At 33.6% G+C, this 25,076-nt stretch overlaps 1 protein-coding gene across 1 annotated transcript in view; it reads right to left on the bottom strand.

Moving 5' to 3' along the window:
- Positions 1-268: 268 nt before the first annotated feature.
- Positions 269-25,076, bottom strand: part of UBE2W (ubiquitin conjugating enzyme E2 W) — a 77,013-nt gene continuing 52,205 nt past the window's right edge. The window contains exons 4-6 of the mRNA XM_026012658.2: positions 18,125-18,280; positions 14,464-14,539; positions 269-5,653 (exon numbers count right to left, since the gene is read on the bottom strand). Of these exons, the coding sequence (XP_025868443.1) occupies positions 5,640-5,653; positions 14,464-14,539; positions 18,125-18,280 (246 nt within the window). The 3' untranslated portion in view covers positions 269-5,639. The remainder of the gene's footprint in view (positions 5,654-14,463; positions 14,540-18,124; positions 18,281-25,076) is intronic.

Genomic DNA, 25,076 nt, shown 5'->3' with positions numbered 1-25,076 from the left:
ATCAGGACTTGTTTAATTAAAGCATGAAGAATCACTAAAATACACTGGGCTACACTAAGTAAACATGATCAGTTAAATAAATAAAAGCACTTTAGTGACTATCTTCATTCTATTGCAATTATTTTTGAAGTTGGATATTTTATTCTTTCGACAATCCTTTGAAGATCAGTCCTCTGTAAAGAGAAACTAGTACAAAGTAAATTTTACATTATAAACTACAAAGAGATTTAATATCTATCCAATTTAATATTCAAGTCTACATAAAATAAATCAATGACAACCGCTTTATTATTAAAAGTTACTGAATTCCATAAAGCACACAATGTAATTTATATTCAACTAACAAAAGTTTGATACATGTATTTAAAAATATATAATATATAGATTTGTCTTAACATTTATATTCTATTCAAAAAGCAGTAGCTTTACATATGGTACAACTTGAATTTATAAAATATATATACATCCACCCTATTCAAATCCTCAAGCATGAGCTTCCATTCCTATTAATAAAATGCACAATTTGTATTTCTGAATATTGAGAGAAAAATGGTACCAACTAAAAACAACAAACTCATTTTAACTTGCACAAGGACTTAATTCTTAATACTAGATAACTGATACAATAATCTTTTGAATAATTATTTTACCCCAGCCTGCCAATCAATTTGCATTTATGTAAATCATCTGTGGTTAACTATGATGAGACTTCCACTTGTTTTCATGGTATCTGACAATCTACCACATTCCTTACTCGACTTGTTTCAGGCTTTAAAATTAGATAGGTGGGATTATTCAATCTTTCCATTTAGCTCTAAATTTGATAAGCGATGTCACACCTAACAAGCCAAAGCCCAGAACCATGATTAGCCACTGAGAAAGCAGCTCAGAATTACTGCAGAAGCAAACTTTTCACAAAACCCGGACAATGTATGCATCAAGGAATTGTTTCTCTTTTTCCCTGTCAACTGCACTCAATCTACACAACTGCAGTTCTTTTAGGCATGTTAAAATATACCAACTTCTATTCAGGCATTTCTTTCATATATTCATAATGTCTTCAGATATTATATTGTTTTATAAAAACATTTTCATAAAAAAGACATTCATGTAACTATTCCAGAGATTCATCCATAAATATAAATCCCAATAACATCTGAGAATTAAAATCATAATTAACACCTCAATTATCAGGACCATAGTCAGAAGCAGAACATCAACTTGAAGGATAAAGATCTAAGTTTGAAGTACATGTCTGGACTTCACGGGCCTCTAATGATAATGATGCATGCAAGCCTGTCTTTAATGCAGTTTATGCTGAGAAAACAAGTCTCTCACTAATTATTTTTTTAAAAAAATCAAATCTCAAAAATGGCTTAGAAACTTAAATGGAAAAACACTTTTACCAAAACAAGTAATTTAATTCATTTGGGCAATAATTAGGCTTTGGGAGATTCAACATCCAAAAAGTAAAACAAAACTCCCTCAATAATATATGTCATTTTTAAGAACTAAACTACTTAGTTAACAGCTCACTTATCAAGTAGTCAATTATTCAACAAATTTAGCCACCTACTGATGAACCAAAATAAGGTTTCAGAAATTCTATGTATTTTATTTGCAGGAAGGAGTCTTTTTCTTTAAGAAAAATTTCTGATGTAATTTCAATAATCTTCCTTCTCTGGATTCCCTAACCTCAAGAAAAGGAAAGGGGACAAAAAGGGAGGAAGGCAGGAAAAGGAGAGAGGAAAGCTTAGGAAAACTGAAGACAGACATATTGGACATCTGCTAGGCAGGAAGAAAGAAAAATAATAGAACAGACAGACTGCAAAGAGGATTAGGGCCAAAGGGTGCAGATTAAGAGACACCTTCACAGATCTTAATCATGCAAAGGAATTAGCATAACACAGAATCGTGCAGTAGCTGATTTTGGTCACAGAGAATCTTCAGAAAAGATATGGATAAGCCTCAGTTCTTTTTGAAAACCAATTTATATACACTTAATAAATCCTAACCATTCAGCTAAAATATATACAAAAAACTAAATAAAAGTGAGATCGAGAAATATAAGCAGCAGTAACCATAAAGGCTTAGAACTAGTGACACTGAATTCTTTATTTAAAAAAATTTTGAACACACAGTACCTCCTCTTCTCTTCTATTTTTAGGAAGAAGCTTTAACAAGTTTTAAATATCTCAATTCTCAAAAACAATAGGCTTTTTAAAAAATAAGACTTGATTACCAGAAACAAGTAATATGTGGTTACATACCATTTTCATATCACTACTCATTTCCATTATTTGTCAATTCATCTTTGAGGCGATCTGGAAATAATTAAGCAGTCACTAGATACCTGTTTTAGAATCTGAAGAAATTATTATTCACCACAGGAATCTAATGATATATATTTGCATATATTTAAAATTTCAGAAGGGAAAAACTAATAAACTATCCTAGTTACTTTATACCAAATATTCATATATGTAGTCAAAACAGTAAGGATTAAGATCTTTCTCCAGATGAACTGTATATAAAAGCTATTTTTTAGCATTTTCTTTTGGGGATTAAAAAAAGCTTTATTTCCCTGCTAGCTAAAAGGAGGAATTCATCTACTACAAGTAAGTCCTTTAGAGATGAATATTAAATTCCTTAAGAGAACAGCCATAAAATTTATTTTAAAAAATTTATCTTAAAAAAACTGAAAACCATTTCTCTCTTTAAAATCTATGGCATTAATACCTATTTGACATAATATAATTTTTTGAAAGGGCACCAAGTTCATGATCTAAGCATGCAAAATAAGGAAATGAATGTATCACTGTCTTAACAGAATTTGGCAAACCAGAAGAATGGCCTCAAAATAAATAAATAAATAAATAAATAGAGTACATATTGTCTAAATATGAAAGTATAATTCTGTAGGCCTATGCAACAGATAGTGCCCCATAGAGCTAGGGAAGAGGGAAGTAGCATAATCCTATATACATTTTCTTGGTATTCTGGTTGTCCTTCAACAACACACTACAGAGAAATATTCTTTTTATTATTACAAAGCCATTAAATGCCCTCTCTAGAGCAATGACTTAGGTAAACGTCTTATGCCTTTTAATAATGTAACTTACATTTAAAATTAACTTAATTAAATCTAAGTGCAAAGGAGTTTCCAATAATTCCTAAATTCAAGGGAGTAATGTAATAAATAAGTTGTTACCTTATTGCAAATTTTGAGTGGTTGATATTTCTATATTTTAGGATATTTCATCTTATCTTCTTTTAAACGATAAAATGTACTGATATTATTTGGTTTCCTTTACTTTCCTCTACTTAGTTTTATTTTATGGTATCTCTATGTAGAGAAAGAGGTATGTTAAAATACTGCTATTTTTATTTTTAAAAATTCAATTGAGGCTATATGTGACCTATTAATCTATAGGACAGCATTGTTAATCTTTGACCTGGTATATTAATTCCTTTGGTGAATAAATGTCACAGGTCATTGCTTTATAAAAGATTTTTAGTACGAGGACCAGCAGTACAGAGAAAGATCCCCCGCCCCCCACCCTCACCCCTGAAAATGATCAAGTCAATCAGTAGTTTAGAGCAGTTGTGTAAAATATGAAAAATATATAATTTGCCGCTGCAATTTTCATATTAAAAAGCAGTTAAAAACTAAGAGTAGCTCAAAGCATTCCAAAAAACATTTTCTGTCTTGGTTAAACAGGCCAACTGATAAGACGGATAGAGACTACTGTGAGAACTTATATGTACCTAGTCAAGAAAGAACAAAAAGTGTTTAATTTTAAAAAAGTGGTATTTGCTAACTATAGTATAAACAGTGTCCACAATTTGGTGGCTGGCCATAGTTTTAATTTTTTTTTCAAGTTATTCTACAGCAGACATATTTTTGAAGTCTACCCACCCCTGAGTTCAGCAATTATACTTTTAGAGTGTAAAATTATATGCCCTTAATTAACAACATGTACAAAGCTACAAAATGTCATCTATACAGAGATTAAAAACAATTTTGAAAATATTCCTTGCCAATTATTGATTGGATGTTTTGCTGGGGTACATACTTCAAATCTTTCAGCCAACTGGCTTTTATTTTTAAGCCCAAATTGATCCATATATTTATTCACTGCAGGATATGTCAAAAAGAGTGCAACAACAGGCAATAGTAAAAATAACATTGTAGTAGAAACAGATTTTTGCATATGTGAAAAGGTAATTTATAAAATACATAATTGCTTTTTAAAAAGAGAACCTAGTTGCAGTTATCATTAACTTACATGGTACTGAGAATTGGACGTTTCAACAATTTTTTTCTATAGAAAAATTTTATCTAGCTGTAAGCAAAGTCTTTTAAACAACAAGAAAACAAAACAAATCCCTCCAGGAAAAACTGCACGGTTGTGTGAGACAAATAAGCAAACATACCATTCTATAGTGTACTTTGCCTAAATTTTAAAATAAAAATGTCCACACTCTTTTGTTAAAACATTAAGCCTCTGTCAAAAATGTATTTCTTATTTTAGGGTACAGGATTAAAGGACAAAATGATACTTACAAGTAAAGAAAATTTACAAGAAAAAACTTGACAAAAGCTTTTCAGTTGAAGTACTATAACATTCAAACTTGACTTAAAACATAACAAAAGAAACAAAATTGCAAACGAAAATCGTTTATGGATTTTCCAAACATAAATAAAAGAAATAGTGTTTAGGCAGTAGGGCTCATGCTGATGGCTAGCAGGAAGTAACAGAGTGTAATCTACTTGGAAAAATCGTTACTGTACAAACAAGCCCCAGTGAAGGACTGCAGCAATTGCATCATCACTGCCATTGTTCTTACTTCCAAAATCAAGCCTTGATTCAACCATTCATACCCTAGACTATTCATACCTTTACTTCAGAGATTGAGGAACTATATACAACAAATGAATTTATTTTCACCATAGGGATAACAATATTGTACCTCTCTGCCAATGTTACGTGAAAACCTTACATGTCAAAACAATTTGACAGCAGATATAAACAATTCAATAAATACTCAATGATCTTTCATTATAGTCCTTTAAAGACGCATGTTAATTCATGCTGTTAACCTCAGGATCACAGTGCATAGAATCCAAATATAAACAGTTGGGGTGACTTTCAAAGTAATGTTGGATCCCTCACTTTATTTATAATCCCACTATAACCAATAAGCTCATTTCATAGGCCCTATCATGCATTAATTATTGGGTGGCAGGAGTTAATGAAAAATTTTCCTGTTAAACGTCCATTGCCGGCAATGAACGTCTCAAAACCGCCAAGGAAGTCATTGTTATTGCACAATACATGAGGACCTGGAACTTTTCCAAAAGCTTAAAAAAATAAAAATAAAAAATGGAATTATATTGACATTTCCTGACACCTGCATTAATACTGTATGACTAATAAAAGCATGTCAGTTGCCTGGACTGAACCAGCGATCAACATGCGCCCAGAATGCACACGAGTAAAAATGCAGTAAAAGGAAGTAGTCTTCATTGCCTATAGGTCACTTCCAGTCAAAGGTTAAAGTTCAAAGACTGAATGATCAAAGTGCTCATTTTCTCAGTAGGACTATCTTCTGCTAGGAGGATGATAACAGTGGCATCAACAAGTATCATCTTTAAGAAAAGGAAAAAAAAAGATAATTAAAAAAGTCAAGCATGCATAAGTAAAATCCACAAGTTAGTCTAACATAGAAATAATTTCAAGTAGCAAGAAGAACATGGTTTACATGTCTGCCTTGCCTCCCCCAACCCTTGCAAATAAAAAGTCCAGTTTGTTTCAGTTATATACTGACAAATCAAGTTCTATTCTTTAACACAAATAGTAGTTCACACAAGTCTTAGATGATGCATCAATCAGTATGTCAGTTCTATTTAAAATAATAAATTGATATATGATAGCACATATTCAGGATTTATCAGTCTTAAGAGTTCTTTTCTGGGCAACAATTTTAAATTGTAATGAGAAAGGAAGTAAATTCCTGACCAACAATGTCATGGTGTTTAACACAGGATAATGCAAGTTGTGTCTTTAGAAAGGAATAACTTTACAAATGAAGTATCACTGCCAAATCAATTAATACATTTCTCTTAAGAAAATACATTTAAAAAATACACTTTTCAGCAAGTATAGATACATATACAAATGAGGTCATTTAAAAAAAAAATCCCACAGGTTTAGTAATGCCTTCTGGTAGCCTCAACACATTATGTAAGACATATAATTGTGGGGTTCATAATGTATTTTACAAAATTATTTCACAAGACATATCTGAAGGATTTGAAGTCGGGATCCCTGGGTGGCGCAGCGGTTTGGCGCCTGCCTTTGGCCCAGGGCGCGATCCTGGAGCCCCGGGATCGAATCCCACGTCAGGCTCCTGGTGCATGGAGCCTGCTTCTCCCTCTGCCTATGTCTCTGCCCCCCTCTCTCTCTCTCTCTCTGTATGACTATCATAAATAAATAATAAAAAAAAAATTCAAAAAAAAAATGAAGGATTTGAAGTCTAGTTACTGTTTAGAAAACAACTTTAGAAAGAAGCAAGACTATTGGCAACTACCCAAGACTCGTGAAAGCTCTCATGAGAGCATTTCTGAAAAACTGGCCAAACTACAAACTACGTTAGGATCTATGTTAAGATCGACACGTTGCTAATAAAAATCCTCATTCCCAACGACTCAATGAAAGCTAAAAGCCTCTAAGTCTGATTTCTATGCTGGGCAAACTCATATAGAATATCCCATCACCCTGTACTTTAAGGGAAATTTAAAAGGTGAAATATACTAGATTTTTAAAATAAATCTTACCTAAATCTTAGAAATCTTTAAAGAAAGAATATCTTTAAGAAAATAAGTGGATAGTTTGCAGCTTCTAAGTGTCACATGAAAGTATCTGTTTCTTAAATTACCGTGAAACTTAAAGAGATATGGATGTCATGAATACAGAACAAACCTAAGAATGTAAAGAGGTTCCTTGAAACATCACTCTTCCAACAGAGTAATTTATAACACTAGGGTCCTTGAAAAAACTAAAACTAATCACACTTACATCTCTAGTCTGAGAGATGGCACTAAATTCTACCTAACAGGTCAAACTGTAAGTATCTTACCACATGGCAATCTGTACAATAAGAAAAGTGAGACAAAATTCATCTTGAACATTATGTACCTAATGTTCATAATAATAAGCTCTTATCCCCATAGACATACCGTCTTTGATAGGCAATATCATAAATCTATCTCCATCAGGTTATCCATTCTGGAAGTTTTCAATACAGTAGGCTGTTGGAGAATATGCTTCAACCCACCAAAAAATGGTTAAGAAATCCAAATAAAGCTATTCTCCCTAGCCCAAGCCCTACCTTGGATTAGAGGTTAAAAAAAAATTAAGATTAATACTAAATTCTCTGCCTTGAATACTCTAGCGAAATAAACTTACTAATCAGTAAGTTTTGAAAATGGAGTTCAATTATCTCTTATAGCTGGACTCACAGGGACACATGGACTTTCAACATTACAAATCCGTCATGGCTGTAAGTAATCAAAGAATCTATGAGCAAATACTTAAGTATGGAAACAAGTATGAGCTAATGCCACAGCTAACTTTTCCCCAAATAAAAAAGCCATCACCAAGAAGCAAAAAAATCATTTGTTAAATACTAAGATAATTTACATAAAAAGAGGTTTTAGAATAAACTCATCATGGATCAAAAGACAAATGTAAGTAGACAAAACGTGATCAAAGAACAAAATCTATTTAGCCTCTTGGCTAAAGTATTTGTAGTAAGATGAAGGTCTGAAAAAAGAAATCAGATTAACAATTTAAATTTTTTTTTTCCTGGAACTGTAGAAGCCCTTATTGAAAGTATACCCTCAAATATAATATACAATAACCAGTTCTAAAGATGACATCTACTATGACTAACTTCACTGGGCTTTTAGGAAGTTAAGAGAGAGAATTATATTAAAAGAAGGCCATACAGTTTTCCCCAGAGTATCAGAACCAGCACATTTTAATGGACACCACAACCATCACATTATATTGGAAATCATCTCCTTAGAGATTTCCAGAGACAAAAGTCTAGAAGAAAAGGAACCCAGTAATAAGTCAGTAATAATAAAGTGGGCAAAAAGGAATCCAGTAATAAGTCAGTAGATATGAAGGTGGGATCCTACTTCCAAGAAAGACAAAAATAAATCTTTACATGTAGGTTTGTCTCCCAACAGTTTAGGGGATTAAAGTTGTCTTGATTAACCAATTCAAGAAAGATTTCAAAGACAAGAGAATTGTTATCTAGGGGGAAATAAAGGGGAAAAAACGGCTAAAATGGGTAAAAATTTGGACTTAGGAATTTAGAAAGTAATTCTGTAATCCTAAAAGGTAGTGGAAATATATAAAGGTTCACAACTAATGGAGGTAATTCTACAGACAGCTATAGGGCAGGAAGAAAAAGTTTGTTAATACTAGTCTGAGATGATTTTATGTTCCTATCACCTTGTAATCCTTAGAATTCTACAGGAAATGTCCCAGCTGAATGGAACCAGAATGCAGTCTATAGTTTCCAAAAAAAGATATTCCTTTACTCCTCCCCAAATTTATAAACTCAGTTCCTCCCCATAACATCTAAACATATGCCATTCTATTTCCTATAAGCCTAGTTTTCTGAAGCGAATACTCAATTACGGTCTTAAGCTCTACTGCTCAATTCTCTATCACCTTAAGGAAAATGCTTCAGGAACCAGGTCAGTACTGCTCTCTGTGGAAAGCAATCATTTATGAAACTAAGTTGTATATGTTCAATTTGGAGCCTGGAAATAGATGGATCATATTTAATGGATTCTATTAGCTATCTTATTGAAATATTTTTATGATCTCATAAAAGATACTTTTTATCTTTTTCAAGAACAATTATGGCTATTTTATGATTTTGAACTTTGAGGCTCATTCATTCATTTGTGCACTAAACTGTATACACTTCTTTTCTTAGGACCATTTCTAGCCCTGAATTCCTCAGCCCCTTTGTATGCTGAAATGAGCTGTCTATTCAAATACCTATTTGGGTTATTTTCCCCTTTTTTTTTTTAATCCTATTCTGTTTAATTGGTTTTTTAAAACATAGACCTCTGGCCTAAGTTTGCATCACAGAGTATTTGTATTCCAATGCAGATATGGACCATAATCCTTTAGTGAACAGAAACTATAAAAGAATTCTGGGAGACAGGTTAAGAGTAAACTTCAAGTAAGTAACAATAAAGAATATGTGTTCACATATCAATAATTTTTTATACTTTAATAGGAGCTAAAGAAGAATCCCAAAAGAAATGCATACTGAAATGCACAAGGAATGATATCACAGTTAACAGTAGGGTAGCAAAACTGGTCTACATTTTCAAGATATACTAACAATGTGGAAGATCCACAAATTTAAGTTGAAAGAGGGTTTTTTTTCAGGAACTTAACACTGGTATTTGAGAGCTCAATTTTGGTGTATCAGTAGAATCCTATTCTTCTAAAACCAGGAGATTACGGTTTTTCATTAATAGTGTATCCATCCTGCATCCAGGAAGCCCCCTCTGAAGTACACAGGTATTATGGATCTAAACTCAAACCTCTCTTGCCTCTTTGATTACAAATACTGACACTCTGACTCACACTGACACAACTATGTTGGTCAGCACCACAGAGGACTGTGAAGCTTGTACCTGAGGCTTACAATTGTGCTTGGCTTCTAAAAACTGAAATCTTGATTCAGTGAGTTCATCCAATTCTAAGCAAATCTTTGTTCAGTCTCTGATTTTTTTGTTTAGGTTTGCAGGTCACATTCGGGACTCTGATTTGACCTTATAATCCTTCCAGAATTAGATAATACTAAGAAATAACAAAAGTCCATATTTCTTGGTAATTTGGTGTTAAAAGGAGAACATGATCAATCAATGAAGATCTTTTAGAACTAAAGCAGCTAAACAGAAAAACAAGCTGACATCTGAGCTATTTTCACATTGTTTATAACTCACTTTGAAATGTATAAAGGCAAGGCAAAATGCTATATAGCTAAAATGCTTTAGTTTTTTAAAGGTGAAGGAAGGATTGTCTAAACCCACCCACCTTTATGAAAGAACAGTTGCTCTATCATCTCAAAGTATAACTAGTATTACCTGTCCTTGATTTCATATAAGGGTCACTCATGGAGCAAACTGTTGATTCAAAGAGAGATTCTGGGAAGGAAATGATTCAGATATGCAGGGTTCAAGCATGAGTAGAAAACAGACTGAGATACGAATAATCACTGAGCATGTTTTAAACAGAATTATCTGTAAATGAAAAAAAATATCTGTACCTAGGACCAGAACCTGAACTAGAATAGTTATTATTTAGTTGAAATAGAATCTGGTCCTTTTAAAATGGCTAATTTGTATTTGGGGGTAGAAGAGAAGGGAGACACTTTTAATCTGTTTATTAGTAAATGAATTCCTACATAAACCCAGGACTAGTATACATTAAGAGGCTAATTTAATTTGAGAAACCTCTCTTTTCTTTGTATTTCTTCGTTAAGGTGGAGAATTTAATAGTTTAAACTATTAACAGACTTTTCTATTTTAGTCATGAAAGTATACATTTCTTGGTTTAACAGATAAAAATTACTAACTATGAAAAATAACTGCTACAATGAAGTGTATTTTATTTTAAAGAATTTATTTTATATTTCTAGTTTCACTATGTGACCTTTCTCTATTTCTTATTCTAAAACACATAATGAGAGATTCTGGGAATATTCTTAGATAAATGACTTCTCATAAGGCAGCATTAGAGGGCCTGAAAGATTGTAATCTTTCTGAAATTTCCCTACCAGGGAAGAAGGAAAGGAAAAAAATAGGAACACACTGTCTAACATTGAGGCAGCACAGAATAGCAAAGATTATACTTTCAAAATATATGTATTTTTTAAAATTCATTACTCTAAGGAAATTTCTTCTCAGTTTTAATAGAAAACTCAAGTGGTTTAAAAACACTGTGGAGAAGGCAATGGGGGATTTTTCTATTATTAGTGAAGTTCAGGTTGAAATAGAATGAGTAGGCTTGTCAATATTCTTGATTGACTAATCTTACTTTCTATGCTAAGACAAATGGGTCTGTGACATTCAAAATTTTGTTTGTTTCTTTTTCTGTTTTTTTGGAAGGCCTCCTTGTAAAGGCGCAGAGAGAAGAGGCAGTTTGGTTTTTGGTCCTCAATGGCAAGAAGATGAAAAAGAATGAGAAGTCAGTAATGTAAACTGAAGTAAAGGGCTGTTTACTTAAAGTAGGGTCTTGTTAAATGCTTTATTTTTTAATTGTTTTTGTTGTTTTTTGTTAAATGCTTTAGCAGACCTTCAGTGCTCAGAAAGAATTACTTAAGTCTGATTATTCATTTCATATGGAAACTTGTCCTTTTAAGATTTTATTTATTTATTCATGAGAGACACAGAGAGAGAGAGAGAGACACAGAGAGAGAGAGAGAGGCAGATATACAGGCAGAGAGAGAAGCAGGCTCCATGCAGGGAGCCCAATGTGGGACTCGATCCTGGGTCTCCAGGATCACGCCCTGGGCTGAAGGCAGCGCTAAACCGCTGAGCCACCCGGGCTACCCGAAACTTGTCCTTTTGTATCTCAGAATCCCTGAAACAGTAGTTCTCAAGTGACAAGCTGTATCAGAATTATCTGGGGATCTCTTAAAAACTAAAGCAAAATCAACATTCTAGACACGGTAATAAGGTTTATTAGATTCCTTAAAACAGAAAGTAATCAGCAAGATTTTGGTGAAAGAGTTCCTAATAGGGTGTGTGCAGGAAAGGGTCTGTTGAGGAAGGGTGCTTTTGTGTGTGCCTGTGCAAGACTGATTTCAGGAAAATAGCATATGGAGGATAAGAAATAGAGTACATTATAATGCCTCACTGAACATTCCATGTATAAAACACTTCTTGTTTTTTTTTTTTTTAAGATTCATTCATTCATTCATTCATTCATTCATTGAGAGAGAGAGAGAGAGAGAGGCAGAGACACAGGCAGAGGGAGAAGCAGGCTCCATGCAGGGAGCCCGACGTGGGACTCGATCCCAGGTCTCCAGGCGGCACTAAACAACTGCGCCACCGGGGCTGCCCAAAACACTTCTTGTTTTAAAGATGATTCTCTTAGGATGGATTACTCTCAAGTTTGGTGACAGACAAAAAGCTTGATCTTAAACTTTAAGCTTGTTAAATACTGCTGAACTTGCTACACCATCAGTAAATATAAAGTACTATTCTACCCTTTACTCTTTTCAGCACTGCATTCATTTTAGTCAACTCTGCCAATTCAATAATAGTTTCAAAATATTAAATCTGTAATTATTTTATTGCAAACTTTTGGCCTATGTTTTTAATTAAGTGTATTTCTTATGTTAAACAATTTTCATAAATGGTCTTTATTTTTAATAAAGCTATAATTGTTCACATTTTTAAACCTTATCTTGACTGTGCCTCCTGCACCTCTGTGTCTTTCATGAATAAATAAAATCTTAAAAAAATAGAGAGAGGCAGGAGACAAAGACAGAGGGAGAAGCAGGCTCCTTGCAGGGAGCCCTACGTGAGACTCGATCCCCAGACCAGGATCACGCCCTGAGCCAAAGGCAAATGCTCAGCCACTAAGCTACCCAGGCATCCCTTCATAAAACTATTTAACGTCTTTGTGATTCTTTTTAACTTCAGAAATCTTTCTTTCCTACAGAGTTGATAATTAAATTTAGAAAAAATAAAATTTCTCGTTTTATTTTATTCTATTTTTAAAGATTTATTTATTCATGAGAGACACACGGGGGGGGGGGGGGGGCAGAGACATAGACAGAGGGAGAAGCAGGCTCCATGCAGGGAGCCCGATATGGGACTTGATCCAGGGACTCCAGGATAACGTCCAGGGCTGAAGGGAGGCACCCAACCACCGAGCCACCCAGACATCCCTCTCTTGTTTTAAAAAAATATTTAATTCAATCCATAGGAAATACTTTATATATGAAGTAAAAATGTGAATTTTTCTCTCCCAAAATGACTACCAACTCTCTAATAAGATTACTTACTAAATATTTTTTCTCATTGGTTTTGACATCCAATTTACTATATATTACAATCTTATATATAAAAAGGCCTAGGAAAGAGTAATTCTCTTTTGATGTCTATTCCTGCATTAATATGTTTTGGTATCTGGTAGACCAATTCTCCTTCACTATCCTTTAGTTCAAAATACAGACTGCTCCTCTCACCTATTATTTTTTTCCAAAATTTTCAAGCATGTACCCATCATTCCACCAGATTTTTACTAAATTAAACTTTTAATTTGTAAAGAACACACATTTTTCTGTAATAATAGTTTGTCATCAAATAGTTCTATTTTTTCTTAGCTCTCATTAAGTTTTGTCATTTTTTTCTTCTAGGTCATCTATTGTTGCCATTAACACTAGCCTGAATATTTACCTTTCCATGGCTCTCAAGAATGGCATTCTTCTTTCACAGTGTTTTCTAACTTGTAACTGCTGGCAGAGCGCTATTATATTGATTCTAGTCATCACTTACTAACACCTGGAACCCTTATAATTTAAAAAGTTTTTAAATAACTCAAATTAACTCCGGTAACAGAAGATTTCACAATGGATAGAAAGGTAAAGGGGAAAGGCCATATTCCTATTAGTTAGCTCTGTCAGTTCTAATTTCTTATTAGGCTAACATTTTAAAAAAGAATAATAAAGGAAATGCTCTTATGGATACAAAACTCACAGGGGTGGTTGTTCGTATACTTCAAAATGTAGATTGAGGAATATAAAATTTTGTTTTGAATTTCAAATACACCTCTTTAGGGAAGCAGTGAGGTCAGTTTAGAAAAGATGCTAGCAGTTTTCAATTATAAAGCTATTAACACTCTCCCAACAAAAACAATAAAACAAAATCAGTGAGACTACTGTATTTATACAGCTACAATCAGGAGCACCACAAATTTTTGAGGACAATAGAACAGGAAGAGCTTTCTTTAATTTAATGGGTCATCTCTCACAATGTGATCCCCCTCCCGCCACTAAGAACACCACCAGAACTAAGTAATTTCAAAAGCCATCAAAACTTCTATTTCAAGTAACAGGTTTCCCAATAACTAGTTCCATCTAAGGATTATTAAGGACTCTTTTTCAGTAATAAAATGGTAGCGTTTCAGAATGTTAAAGCAATTTTAGATTTCACTTCTATAGTAGCTATGATTTCACAGGCCTCAATAAAAATCTAGCCCAGTGTATCCATTAAATGGATTAAATGTTTTAAAGACTCTTTTCCACAAAAATACATCAGTTATATATTCCCTCCTTTCCCCCCAGCAAACAGATAATCTTTGAAACCAAAATGCTAAAAAGTCATCATTTTAAAATAAAAGTGCTTACCATGATACCACCATTTTGTTTTCTTTGGATTCTTGTTACATGTTCGAACATAAAAAGAATTATCTGGTGGTCGTCTCTGAAACCAAAAAGAGTTTAAATAGGTAAGAGTTGTAAAATGGAAGAAGATTTAAGAAGACAGATTTAGTAAAAGCTTTGACAGAATTATTACAGAAAGTATAAAAACAATGTAAACGCTGGTGTGGCAGAACTGAAATAATAGATTCCAGGAAAAGCAGACCCCTGACACTGCAATGAAAAAGTGGGGGGTGGGGGTGGGGGGTGGTTATGCATGTGTGATTTGGGTTAGGGTCCAGTGGAATTACTAGACGGTGACTATTAACCCAAAGCAGCAGCATTAGATTTTAAAGAATTTTGGTTTCATTTATTTTATCTCTCTAGAATAATTTAGTAATGACTTTAGTGAACTAATTATTTTAGTGAACTGAAATACAGAGAAGTCTAATAACTAGGCTTGTCTGAGAAAGTAACAGCAACTTATGTACTTCCACAATTACTGTTTTCCTGTAAGATAAGAATCACCAAGGACAGACCAAAGGATTCAGTTTCCAAACACTATACAAGAGCGAAAAAGGGGAAAAGCTATATTGGCATATACAGGCCCTGAATAGCACAATATTAGAAACCTATGGCAGCTCTGCAAGGGAGCTACAGCAGAAATAGTGATGCCAACAACACTGAAGACAGATTATGGAAGGGTATTTCCCTGGAAACTGCTGGATACCGAAGAAGAAGAAATATGTGATTCTCTAAAAAATCTGGAAACATATCAAATTTATATAAAAGCCACAGAATACAGGTTAGTAGATAAGTTAGTAAGTAGATCCAACCAAAAACCAATGGTGAGTAGGACTGCCTTGATAGCAGGTAGGGAAACAGGTAGTCCACTTGGCACTTCTACAACTCATGTACATAACTCTGATCTTAGTTGAGCCTAATAATGCCCTTACAAGTTAACATTAATAGTAACTTAACAAAACGGAAAAGCAGAGCATAAGATGTTAAACAACTACCTCAAGATTACCCCGCTGATATGGTTTGAGAAAATATCTGAAAAATTAGTATATGAAATTAGATGCCTGACAATTTCAAAGAATGATCTGCTGCTGTTTGTCCTGCAAAGTCATAATCTGTGTTCATGTGGAATATAACCAGACTATTGATAAGTGGTTGTGGAGATTTGGTTCTTAGAAAAATAAAGGAACTATACAAAAAGATGGATTATCAAAATTGTTTTAGCAATTAAATGCAAGCTAGAAACTTTGGACTATCTATATCTATATAGATATCTATATCTATAAGGGCACTAAGAATAAATAGATTACTGAAAGACCTCTCAATATCAGAAATTATCTTTAATCTACTGAAAGCTACTGATACAAAGAATTTGCCTTCACTTTAGGGAATCTTTCTTGACTATGAAAAATAAATTTGGAATGAAAGAATTATGACTAAATCAAAGTTCCCAAACTCTTACAATAAAAACTATGTATTCAAGTCAAATTTTAAAATGAAAGTCATAGAACCACACTAACCACAGAATAAAATTCACCTGTTTTAAAAGAAGAGCTTTTGGTGAGTAGTTACAAGACTTTTAAAAGCTTATTTAAGGAGCTAGATCCCCTCAGTGCCAAAGCAAGTTTCCTCTTCATCTTTGTAACCTAGTAACTTGGCTCAGTAAAAACAGCACCTAGTAGGTACCTAATAAACGTTTACTAAATTTTTATTGTATTTCATAGAACTAATTAATGCTGCCAGAATTACTTCCGTATTATTATCTTGGTTAAGTATAATTTAGATTATATAATATAGCTTGCCAATATTTGAAATGGAATAATTAAGCATATATTATGCAAGAAAAACTAGTAGTAGACAACTGAAATATGAAGGAAACAGGATTAGAAAAGGATAAAGAAGACGAAAAATTTATTTATTTTCTAGTTTTTAATAGTAAATTATTACATTTATATTATTATTTATATTATATATTATATATAATATAACATTATATTAAATGTAAAAAAAAAGTGGTAATCATTACAAGGCACATGCAAGAGCTATGTACACACATCACCTGTGTTCATCTCAACTTTTCTTTTTAAAATCCTAGACTTACTGCTTCACCTTCCTAAAGGCATTACACATTAACAAGGACACAGAAGTCTTTGTAACTGCAAACTACTCTACACCTAAACATTTTAAACTTATGTGTGCGCTGGGAGAGGAAGTATGGGGGAGGAGAAAATATGGAAGCAATAAACGAATAAGACTTGTTTCCAAAGCCCTTGGGGTTAACAAAAGCTCAAGTGTAGCCTTAAAATGCAACCTAGAAAAAAAAGCCCACAGGCAAAGAGGAAACTTAAAAAGTCATACTACAATTAGATAATGTGCACCCTAATTCATCTAAGATGTACATTTTTCCTTTACATTTTAATATTCCTGAATGGGGATACATGTGTTTTGTACTAATGGTGTCATAGTTTAACTGCCGGAAGTTTTTTTCTTTCTTATATGGTATATAAAATTCCATATTAAGGGCTCTTAATGCTATAATTTAAAAAAAAAATACAATTTAAACCATTATTTCCCATGCTTCTTTGAACGAAAAAAAGCTTTTTTTTTTTTTTTTTTTTTTTTAAAACCTAACACCAAGAAACTTCTTATGGAACTAACATTTCAAAACACTTAACTTTGCCAAGCTAAGCGTGTTTCAGAGTCTAGATAATCTAACATTTAAAAATAAGCTAAAGTTCTCTAAATACTAATTTAAAGTTCTCTAAATATGAACTTAGTAAAAATGACAGTTGAATTTGGAGAACACAAGGAAAAAACACTGCTGTAATAACCCCAGAGATCCCTAATCTGCAAGGTAAAGCTGTTTCTCCTTTAAACCCAATACAAAAGGAAACCCTCATGAAGAAAAGAGGCTTTAAAATATATAAACACATGAACACTGTGCTACACTGACCCTGAGGCAGAAATAACAAGAGGGCCAGAAATGTACACGGGATTTAGATACTTTAAAGGGGTATCAAAAAAATAAATAAATAAATAAATAAAAAATAAAAAATAAAGGGGTATCCTATATTTAACTTATGTGATTTTTCTTTCTGGTATTTTCACCTTTCCAACAGATATAGAATCTGTGAATAAATAAAGGAGAATTAGAGAAAAAGTCCTGAAAATTCTACTGGTAATCTAACCTTCCTCCTTCAACTTAATCACTAGATGATCAGTATGGATAGGAAAGCTCTAGTTGCTGGGAAACCCCCTAAAAATGGCTGACAGTGTGGGGGCCACCAGAGGGGAGAAAGCAGCTATGAAACATGCTCTTGGGGCTTTCCGTGGTGAAATCTAGAAATGAGAATTTCTTGTACACTTCTGCCCTGCACATGCTTACAGAAATAAAATTCATATTATTTAAGAACATCTGCAGAAATTTTCTGTTTAAGAAATATAAAACAATGTCTTACTTCCATGTGGAATGAAAGAGTATCAAATTACCTATTTCTAATCTATTATTAAACATATTATAACTTCACAATAAAAGGCATTAAGTCCTTCCTTCACATAGTATTAAAATAGTTTCGCTACCTAAACTAAAAGAATAGATATTACCTGGAATAATTCTGAGAAGTCCTACCTTTTCTTTGCAGCTGGAAAGCATGCTAATAATGCTAAGACAAACTGACTGGACTGAGAGCGCTGGGGACCAGTCTTCTGTTAGAATGGATAAACAGATATGACCATTGCTATAAACATGAGGATGAACGGGAATATTTTCACCAGTAAACATGACCTAAGAAAGAATAAAATTCCATTAACACTCAAATATTCTGTATTACCAAGACATAACATATTCTCAACAGAACTTATTTAAAAAACAGTTAAAAACAAAATAAGTGCCAGAAACAAGGATAAACAACTGCCTGCTGTTTATTCTCACCAATTCACAAGTACTGGTTTCATTGTATGAATGAGCACGTAGATAGGGGATGGAACATACAGAAAAAAAACTCAGGTTACCTGTTTTTTATTTCAGCTATTTTTCACAAATTCCCTTTAAAATTTTATAAATTACCATGCATATTTAGCCTAACAAAGACAACTATATTTGTAGGAATGCTTTTTCAAATTGTACTTATTGCTCTCTTCATACAGAAACACAAAAGTACTTAATTTTGAGACAACATGAATTGCATATGACAGGAACATCACTTCTACCTGTAACAATGCTATTACCTGAGGTGCTTTGTGCAAAAGGAAATAACTGTTATATATATCTCACCTTCTCTGAACTCACTCATCCATTATGATGGGTAAAAATTACTACTTATTGATCAGCAAATAACTATGTGCCTACACACAAAAAAACAAAGGTTGAATGAGTCAAGTTTTTCTCTGCCTTTTCTTCTACTTAATTCTTCTTAACAGGTTTTCCTTTCTCCATCTTGCCACAGCACCATTTTGAAAGATAATAAATCTATTATTCCTTCCTTTGCCCTCATGATTAAGTATCCCAATAGCAGTGTTTCGTAAACATATCTACCTTCAGCATTTGAATGAGGTAGAAGAATGAATTTATACATCCTGATTCAGAATCTGTAACCACAGCCCAAAGTAGGACAAAGAAACAGAAGTCTAATATTTAAGAATGTTTATGTTACTTCATAAGTTACTTAATTTGTTTTTTTTAAGTTACTTAATTTGATATAAAAATTAGTCCACCAATCTTTACATGATTTTCATAATGCAGTAAGACCTAACATTTTTATTGTTTAGTAGTAATTATTAATTCCTGACGTTAAAAATAAAATTACCCGAAGATCTGGCTAAAAATATAAATGCAACAGCTCCACTTTCACAGATACTGATTTAGTAGGTATGATAGGATTTTTACAAAGCTCACCAAATATAAACCAGTAGTTCCCAAACAACACTTACAGTATCTCTCTTAGCCCTAACAAACTGTCTCACATTTGAATACAGCAAAATCTTAGTAAGAAGAAACCCCACCTTCAGTTATATCAGAAATTAATAAAATATTTATTGCTCTGGGTATAACCTATTTTCCCCTTTATATAAGAGCAGAGAGCCAGTGAAATACGTGTGGCTAGAGTAAGGTATGTCATCATTTAATATGGGACATGTTACAGAAAGATACCATAAACTGAGTTTTTGCTTTTATTTTCAAGTATCTAGCTACAAATCTGACTTCATTACAATTTCATAAATACTTACATTTTAACAAAGCACTCTTTCATATAAGTAGGAGTCTTCTAATATTTCAAATATACTACTAACATATGGAACACATTTCCTTGGCTGAAGCTAGTAGAAGACAACAAAAGGAATGACTACATACTTGCATAGTTTTTGTTTCTTTAAATTCTGGTCATGCACCCTTCATTCCCACTAAAAAGAGCTAAAATAAAGCTGAAAACCAGGTTTCAAAATAAGAGATATCAATTTACTTGCCCTGCCTGATTGCAGAAGACTACCCAATCCACAACATTAGCTCAGCTGTGCTTGAAGAGTATCATTTATCAATTTTATCTATCAGTGCTAGTATCCTTTTCATCACTTTTTGCTTAAAAAAAAAAGTGCTGCTCTGCTAAAGGAAATGACTGCTTAAACGGTCTTGCAACTCCCATACTTTCAGTCTATCTACAATTATTTTTAATTTTATTTTTTATAAACATGTAGTATATTATATTCATGTGATATTCGTACAATGTGTTATAGATGTCTAGAATGAAAGTTTACAAATCTCACAGAATATGCATCTGCTCTGGGGTATTCACTCTGCCACAAAAATCCCATTTGACCAGCAGGATATTTTCATTAAGAACACAAACAATGCCCAAGACCTTATCCCCTGGCCTCAAGTATTTTTTAAAGGGTATTCTTTTCCAGTAAGGTCTCCTTTTTAAAAGGTCACGTAGAATAGTGCTCTGAAAGTGCCAAAAAACGGGAGAACTCCCAAGTTATCTTCTTTGGCAAAAATTAATCAATGCATCAGCAACCATCAAGGAAAATACACAGACAGCAAAATACGAAGGTTATCACAACATGCTCTGACTAGCCAATTCACAAAGCAGAAGGAAAAAGCAGTAGGGCTCTTGGAGAGAATGGATTATAAACTAAATCACCTGGCCTTAGAGCCAAGAAATACCCACAAACCAAAAGGAAATCAGGAGAGAGGAAAAGGGATGGAAGGCAGAAGACAACTACAGCAGGAGCAGCAGACACTGATAAGCACTGAAGAGGGCCAGAAATCAAGACGGAAACAGCTTCAAAGGCTGAGGAGACTGAAATAAAAATAAATTAGATCTCAATAAACCTTATTAAAAAAAAAAAAAAAAAAAAAAAAGCTGGGGCTTTTTCACATGCTGCATGCAGGGCAAATGTAGCCAGCCTGAAACTTTCAGCAACCAAACAGGGGGATCAATTAGCACATATTATAGGTAACCTCTAGGGCCTAACCTGCCAGATACAGAATTTTAGAAGTTTGTCTAAACACAGAAAGGCTGAGTTTACATGCCAGAGATGAATTCCTGAAATTAAAGAAAAAACTTTTTTTCAACAATTTATTCATGTAAAAAGGCTGGTTGGTAAGCAGTTTCCACAGACAGTTTTGATGTAAAAACTCTGATTCTGGTTCTTTGCATGTGATGGGGAAAGTAACCAAGGCTGAATTTCTTTAAGAGCCTGCTGTTAACCATCCTCATTTATTTAACGCATGGTACAATCCAAAGGAGGAAATGGACGTTTCAGTTATTATAATGCAGCCAAGCAGGTTCTGAAAACTTAAGGGATGATTAGCCATATTCAAAATTTTAAAAATTGAAGGAGGAAATCCCAAGTAGCCGATAAAACTAAAACAGATCTAACAGGACAACTGAATACAATGAATTTGAAACCAAAGGGAATAAATAAGAACTTTGCTAATTGTTTTATTTTAAAAATTATTTCTTTTTAAAATATTTTTTCAAACCAAACCTAGTCATATAAACAGTTAACCAGAGAACTGCACAAATTCATAAACCAAACAATAAAACAGAACTACAGATTTTAAATAAGCAGTTTTATGGGAAAAAAAAAAAGCCAACATTTTAGAAAAGGATCTTAGATCTAATGCATGTAAATCACACCTGAAGTTCAGAGCCTGCATTAGAAGCAGTCCTCAGATGAATCTAAATTTCCAAACATCTCCCTATCAATATGGTGTATTTTCAAGAGCAGGTGAGATTTAACAAAACTATGCTCAGTATCCATATAATTTTGGAGTTAAGTGAGCATAGCCCACATCCAACCTAAAGTTTTAAGCAAGCCAACCTCTGGGTAACTTGGTATCAAATATAATGAAATGAATCATGGTACTCATATGTAATGAAATGAATCACAGTACTCATATGTAATGAAATGAAATCATCGTAATCATATGTAAGGATTTCCAAACATTCAAACTTAATGGTGAATGATCCCACTATACTAAGATCTGACCACAAGGAAGGCATACTAATATGTTCAGACTACTGTTCTGCAACTAATTAGAAAGTGAGACATCTAATATGGTGTCAAACTAGGTCAAAACACATATTACAAGAATAAGCTGTATGAAACAAGCTATAAAATATAAAAGCCAATATACAAAATGGATACCAAGATTTCTCCAGGGACAAGATAAGGGAATGCTTTCCCTTATTAAAATTGTAAGTAGATGACAATACTTAATGGGCAACTACAGAAAGTGAATATACAAGCAGAATTTGTTGTAATCAGATATCTAATTATTAATAATATATGATGTAGGCAATCTAGCATTAAGTGGTAAATATCTGACAAAAGTAACTGGGAACTGGAGTTTTATTTAGCACAGTTTTTAGCTCAATTCTCCCCTTTTAGTCATTTAATATGCATTAGTTGCATCACAATTAATTAATAGTTTTTCTGGTCTTTCATAATTATCCTTACCATGCAATCTTACAAGTATTACAAAGTCAAAATTCCTGGATACAATGAAACTAAATTTGGTTCCCCTGGATGGTAACCATTCTCTCTCCTTTGTAAGCTGTGTTCTTCTAGCCTACCAGTCTTCTCCTTTATCTTCCCTCTGCTTTACCCCCAAGGCTTCAACGAACAAGGTTCACTGTTCCCTTTCTCCTTGTCAGGTGTCCTAGTTGCTAGACAATTTAAGGCAATAAAAATGGTTATTTAAGACTTTGGAAAGCTTAACCACCATCACATGAAAGAGCAAGGAGAATGACACCACAAATAAAAGGATGAAAACACTATGAAAATAGGTTCTGGATCTCTGCAATGAGGTAGTATTGAGCAACAGAACCAAAAGGGTCTGGGTTAAGGGGGCATGAATAGGAAGGAGAATAAGGATGAGAAGAAAGCAAATACTCTTTTGCCCCAGCGTTTCTAAAGCTTTGTAATCAAGGCAAATACATTTTTAGCACAACTTTTAGCATCAATATGATTTCAGGACTAAGTACAGTATCCTTTTTCTGCTAAAATCATACTTCTCCACCTATTTCTAAAATGCCTAAAATTTCTTCAACAAAAATCAGAGTTGAAAAGCTTAAAAAACCAAGTATAACCAGGGCATTTACAAGATAATGTGATTCAATTTTATTGTATTCAAATAGAATGTTCTGACAGAGGAAGGGGCGTATAAGATCATAGATATTTGGAAGGGAAGAACTACTAATGTAAGGAAGGAAGCAGAAAGGAAAAGAAGCAAAATAGAGACACTAAAGTTGAGGACTTCACGGTTTGGAAGGAGAGGTGACTATACCTCCTAATTCCTTTGAGATAAATCTCTAAATATCCTTTCACATTGCAAGATTCTTGGAGAAGCCCCAAAATGTCCTTCCTTTTTCATATCCTGCTGTAGCCCTCCTATAAGTAACTATACATAAAACTACACTTGCTCACAAATCTCAGAAGAAGCCATGTCTTTTCATGATTTGCTCCACTTTTGACATAAACTCTTCTTGTGGTTTAAGTCCCAGTACAAACAGGTTTTTCTTTGCCCCCTCATTTTATTCTAAAGTGGTCACTGCTTTATCTTTTGCTCCCAAAGCATACAATTCATACTTCAGTTTGTATCCAGTTGTACAGGCCAAAAGTTGTGGTCTTCCCCGACTCCTTTGCCACATTTATATTCCTTATCAATTCATTAGCAAATCCATTGGCTCAACCTTTAAAATAGGTCCAGGGGTGCGGGTGACTCTTGATTTTGGCTCAAGTCATGATCTCAGGGTCCTGGGATTCTGTTCCGCAGGGAGTCTGCTTGAGGATTTCTCTCGCCCCTACCCCAACTTGCATGCACACGCACACGCTCTCTCTCTCATTCTCTCAAATAAACAAATCTTTAAAAAACAATAATAAAATAGGCCCAAAATATGGCCATCTTCCACAACCTCCACTGCTACCTTTCTGGTACAAGTCACCATAACCTTTCACCTGGATACTGCAAGAGTTGTCTGATCTCCCTGTACACTTGTACACTCAACAATCAATGTGCCATACAACAGCCAAATTTTTCTTTTTAATCTTAAGTAGGATCATGTCATTCTTCTCAAAATATTCAAAGGTTTTTCATCTCATTCTGAGTAAAAAACAAAACTCTTACAATGGGCTATACAATCCACGACAAATTATCTCTCAGACCTATGCTCTCCATTCCCTCTCTTGTTTTTATAGCATTCCGGGGACCTGCCACATGTGCTCCAGATTCATGGCCTTTGCTTTACCTGCTCTTTCCAAACTTCTTCCACATGGTTTATTCACTCACCTCTTTCAGATTTCTGCTCCAAAGTGACTTTCTCAGTGAAATCTTCTGATTGCTCAATCCAATGCTACAACATCCTGAATTCCCTTTTCTACTTTTTTTCCCACCATCTTCCTTACTGTATGTTTTGCTTATTGTTTATTGCCTCTTTCTACAAGAACACAAATTCCACGAAAGCAGGTTTTTTATTTCGTTCTCTTCACTACTAAATTGCCAACATCTAGCACAGTGTGTGTAATATGACATGCTAGATAAGTACTTACAGAATGAATGAATCCATGTCTGCCTATCCAAATACTAAAAAAATAAAGGCAGGCACAATACCTTTTAATTTCTGTACTCTCCTTCATCTCTAAAAAAGAGAGCACAGTATTTGGCACATAATTCACATTTACTACACATTAAATTGGCCGATCATTTACCGGTATTCTCACACAGGTAAACAGAATATATATAGGAAGATATTTAATTCTGCATGGCTGATGGTAAGTGCACATTAGTAGAAAACAGTGCTGGAAAAGTGAAAAGTGCCTCATCTCTGCTCCCGATAGTAAAAGATTTTGCTGTCATAATGGTTTCCTTTAAAGCAAATGACTGGGCCAAACACCTTGTTTCAGATAGGCAGATTTTTCACTGTCAAGTGAGATACAAGAGAAATTAACTACAACAGGGAAAAGAAAACCCAGCCAACTATAAGGTTTATTATGGTCTTATCAATCTAACTTACAGATACAAAAGTAATGAGACTAGTTTATTTTAGGGTTATTTCCCCAGATTCTAGTTTTGTAAG

The sequence above is a fragment of the Vulpes vulpes genome, chromosome 13 (assembly GCF_048418805.1).
Source record: "Vulpes vulpes isolate BD-2025 chromosome 13, VulVul3, whole genome shotgun sequence".
NCBI lineage: Eukaryota > Metazoa > Chordata > Mammalia > Carnivora > Canidae > Vulpes > Vulpes vulpes.
Note: the sequence above shows the minus strand (reverse complement) of the source record. Positions and strands in the feature narration are given on the sequence as shown.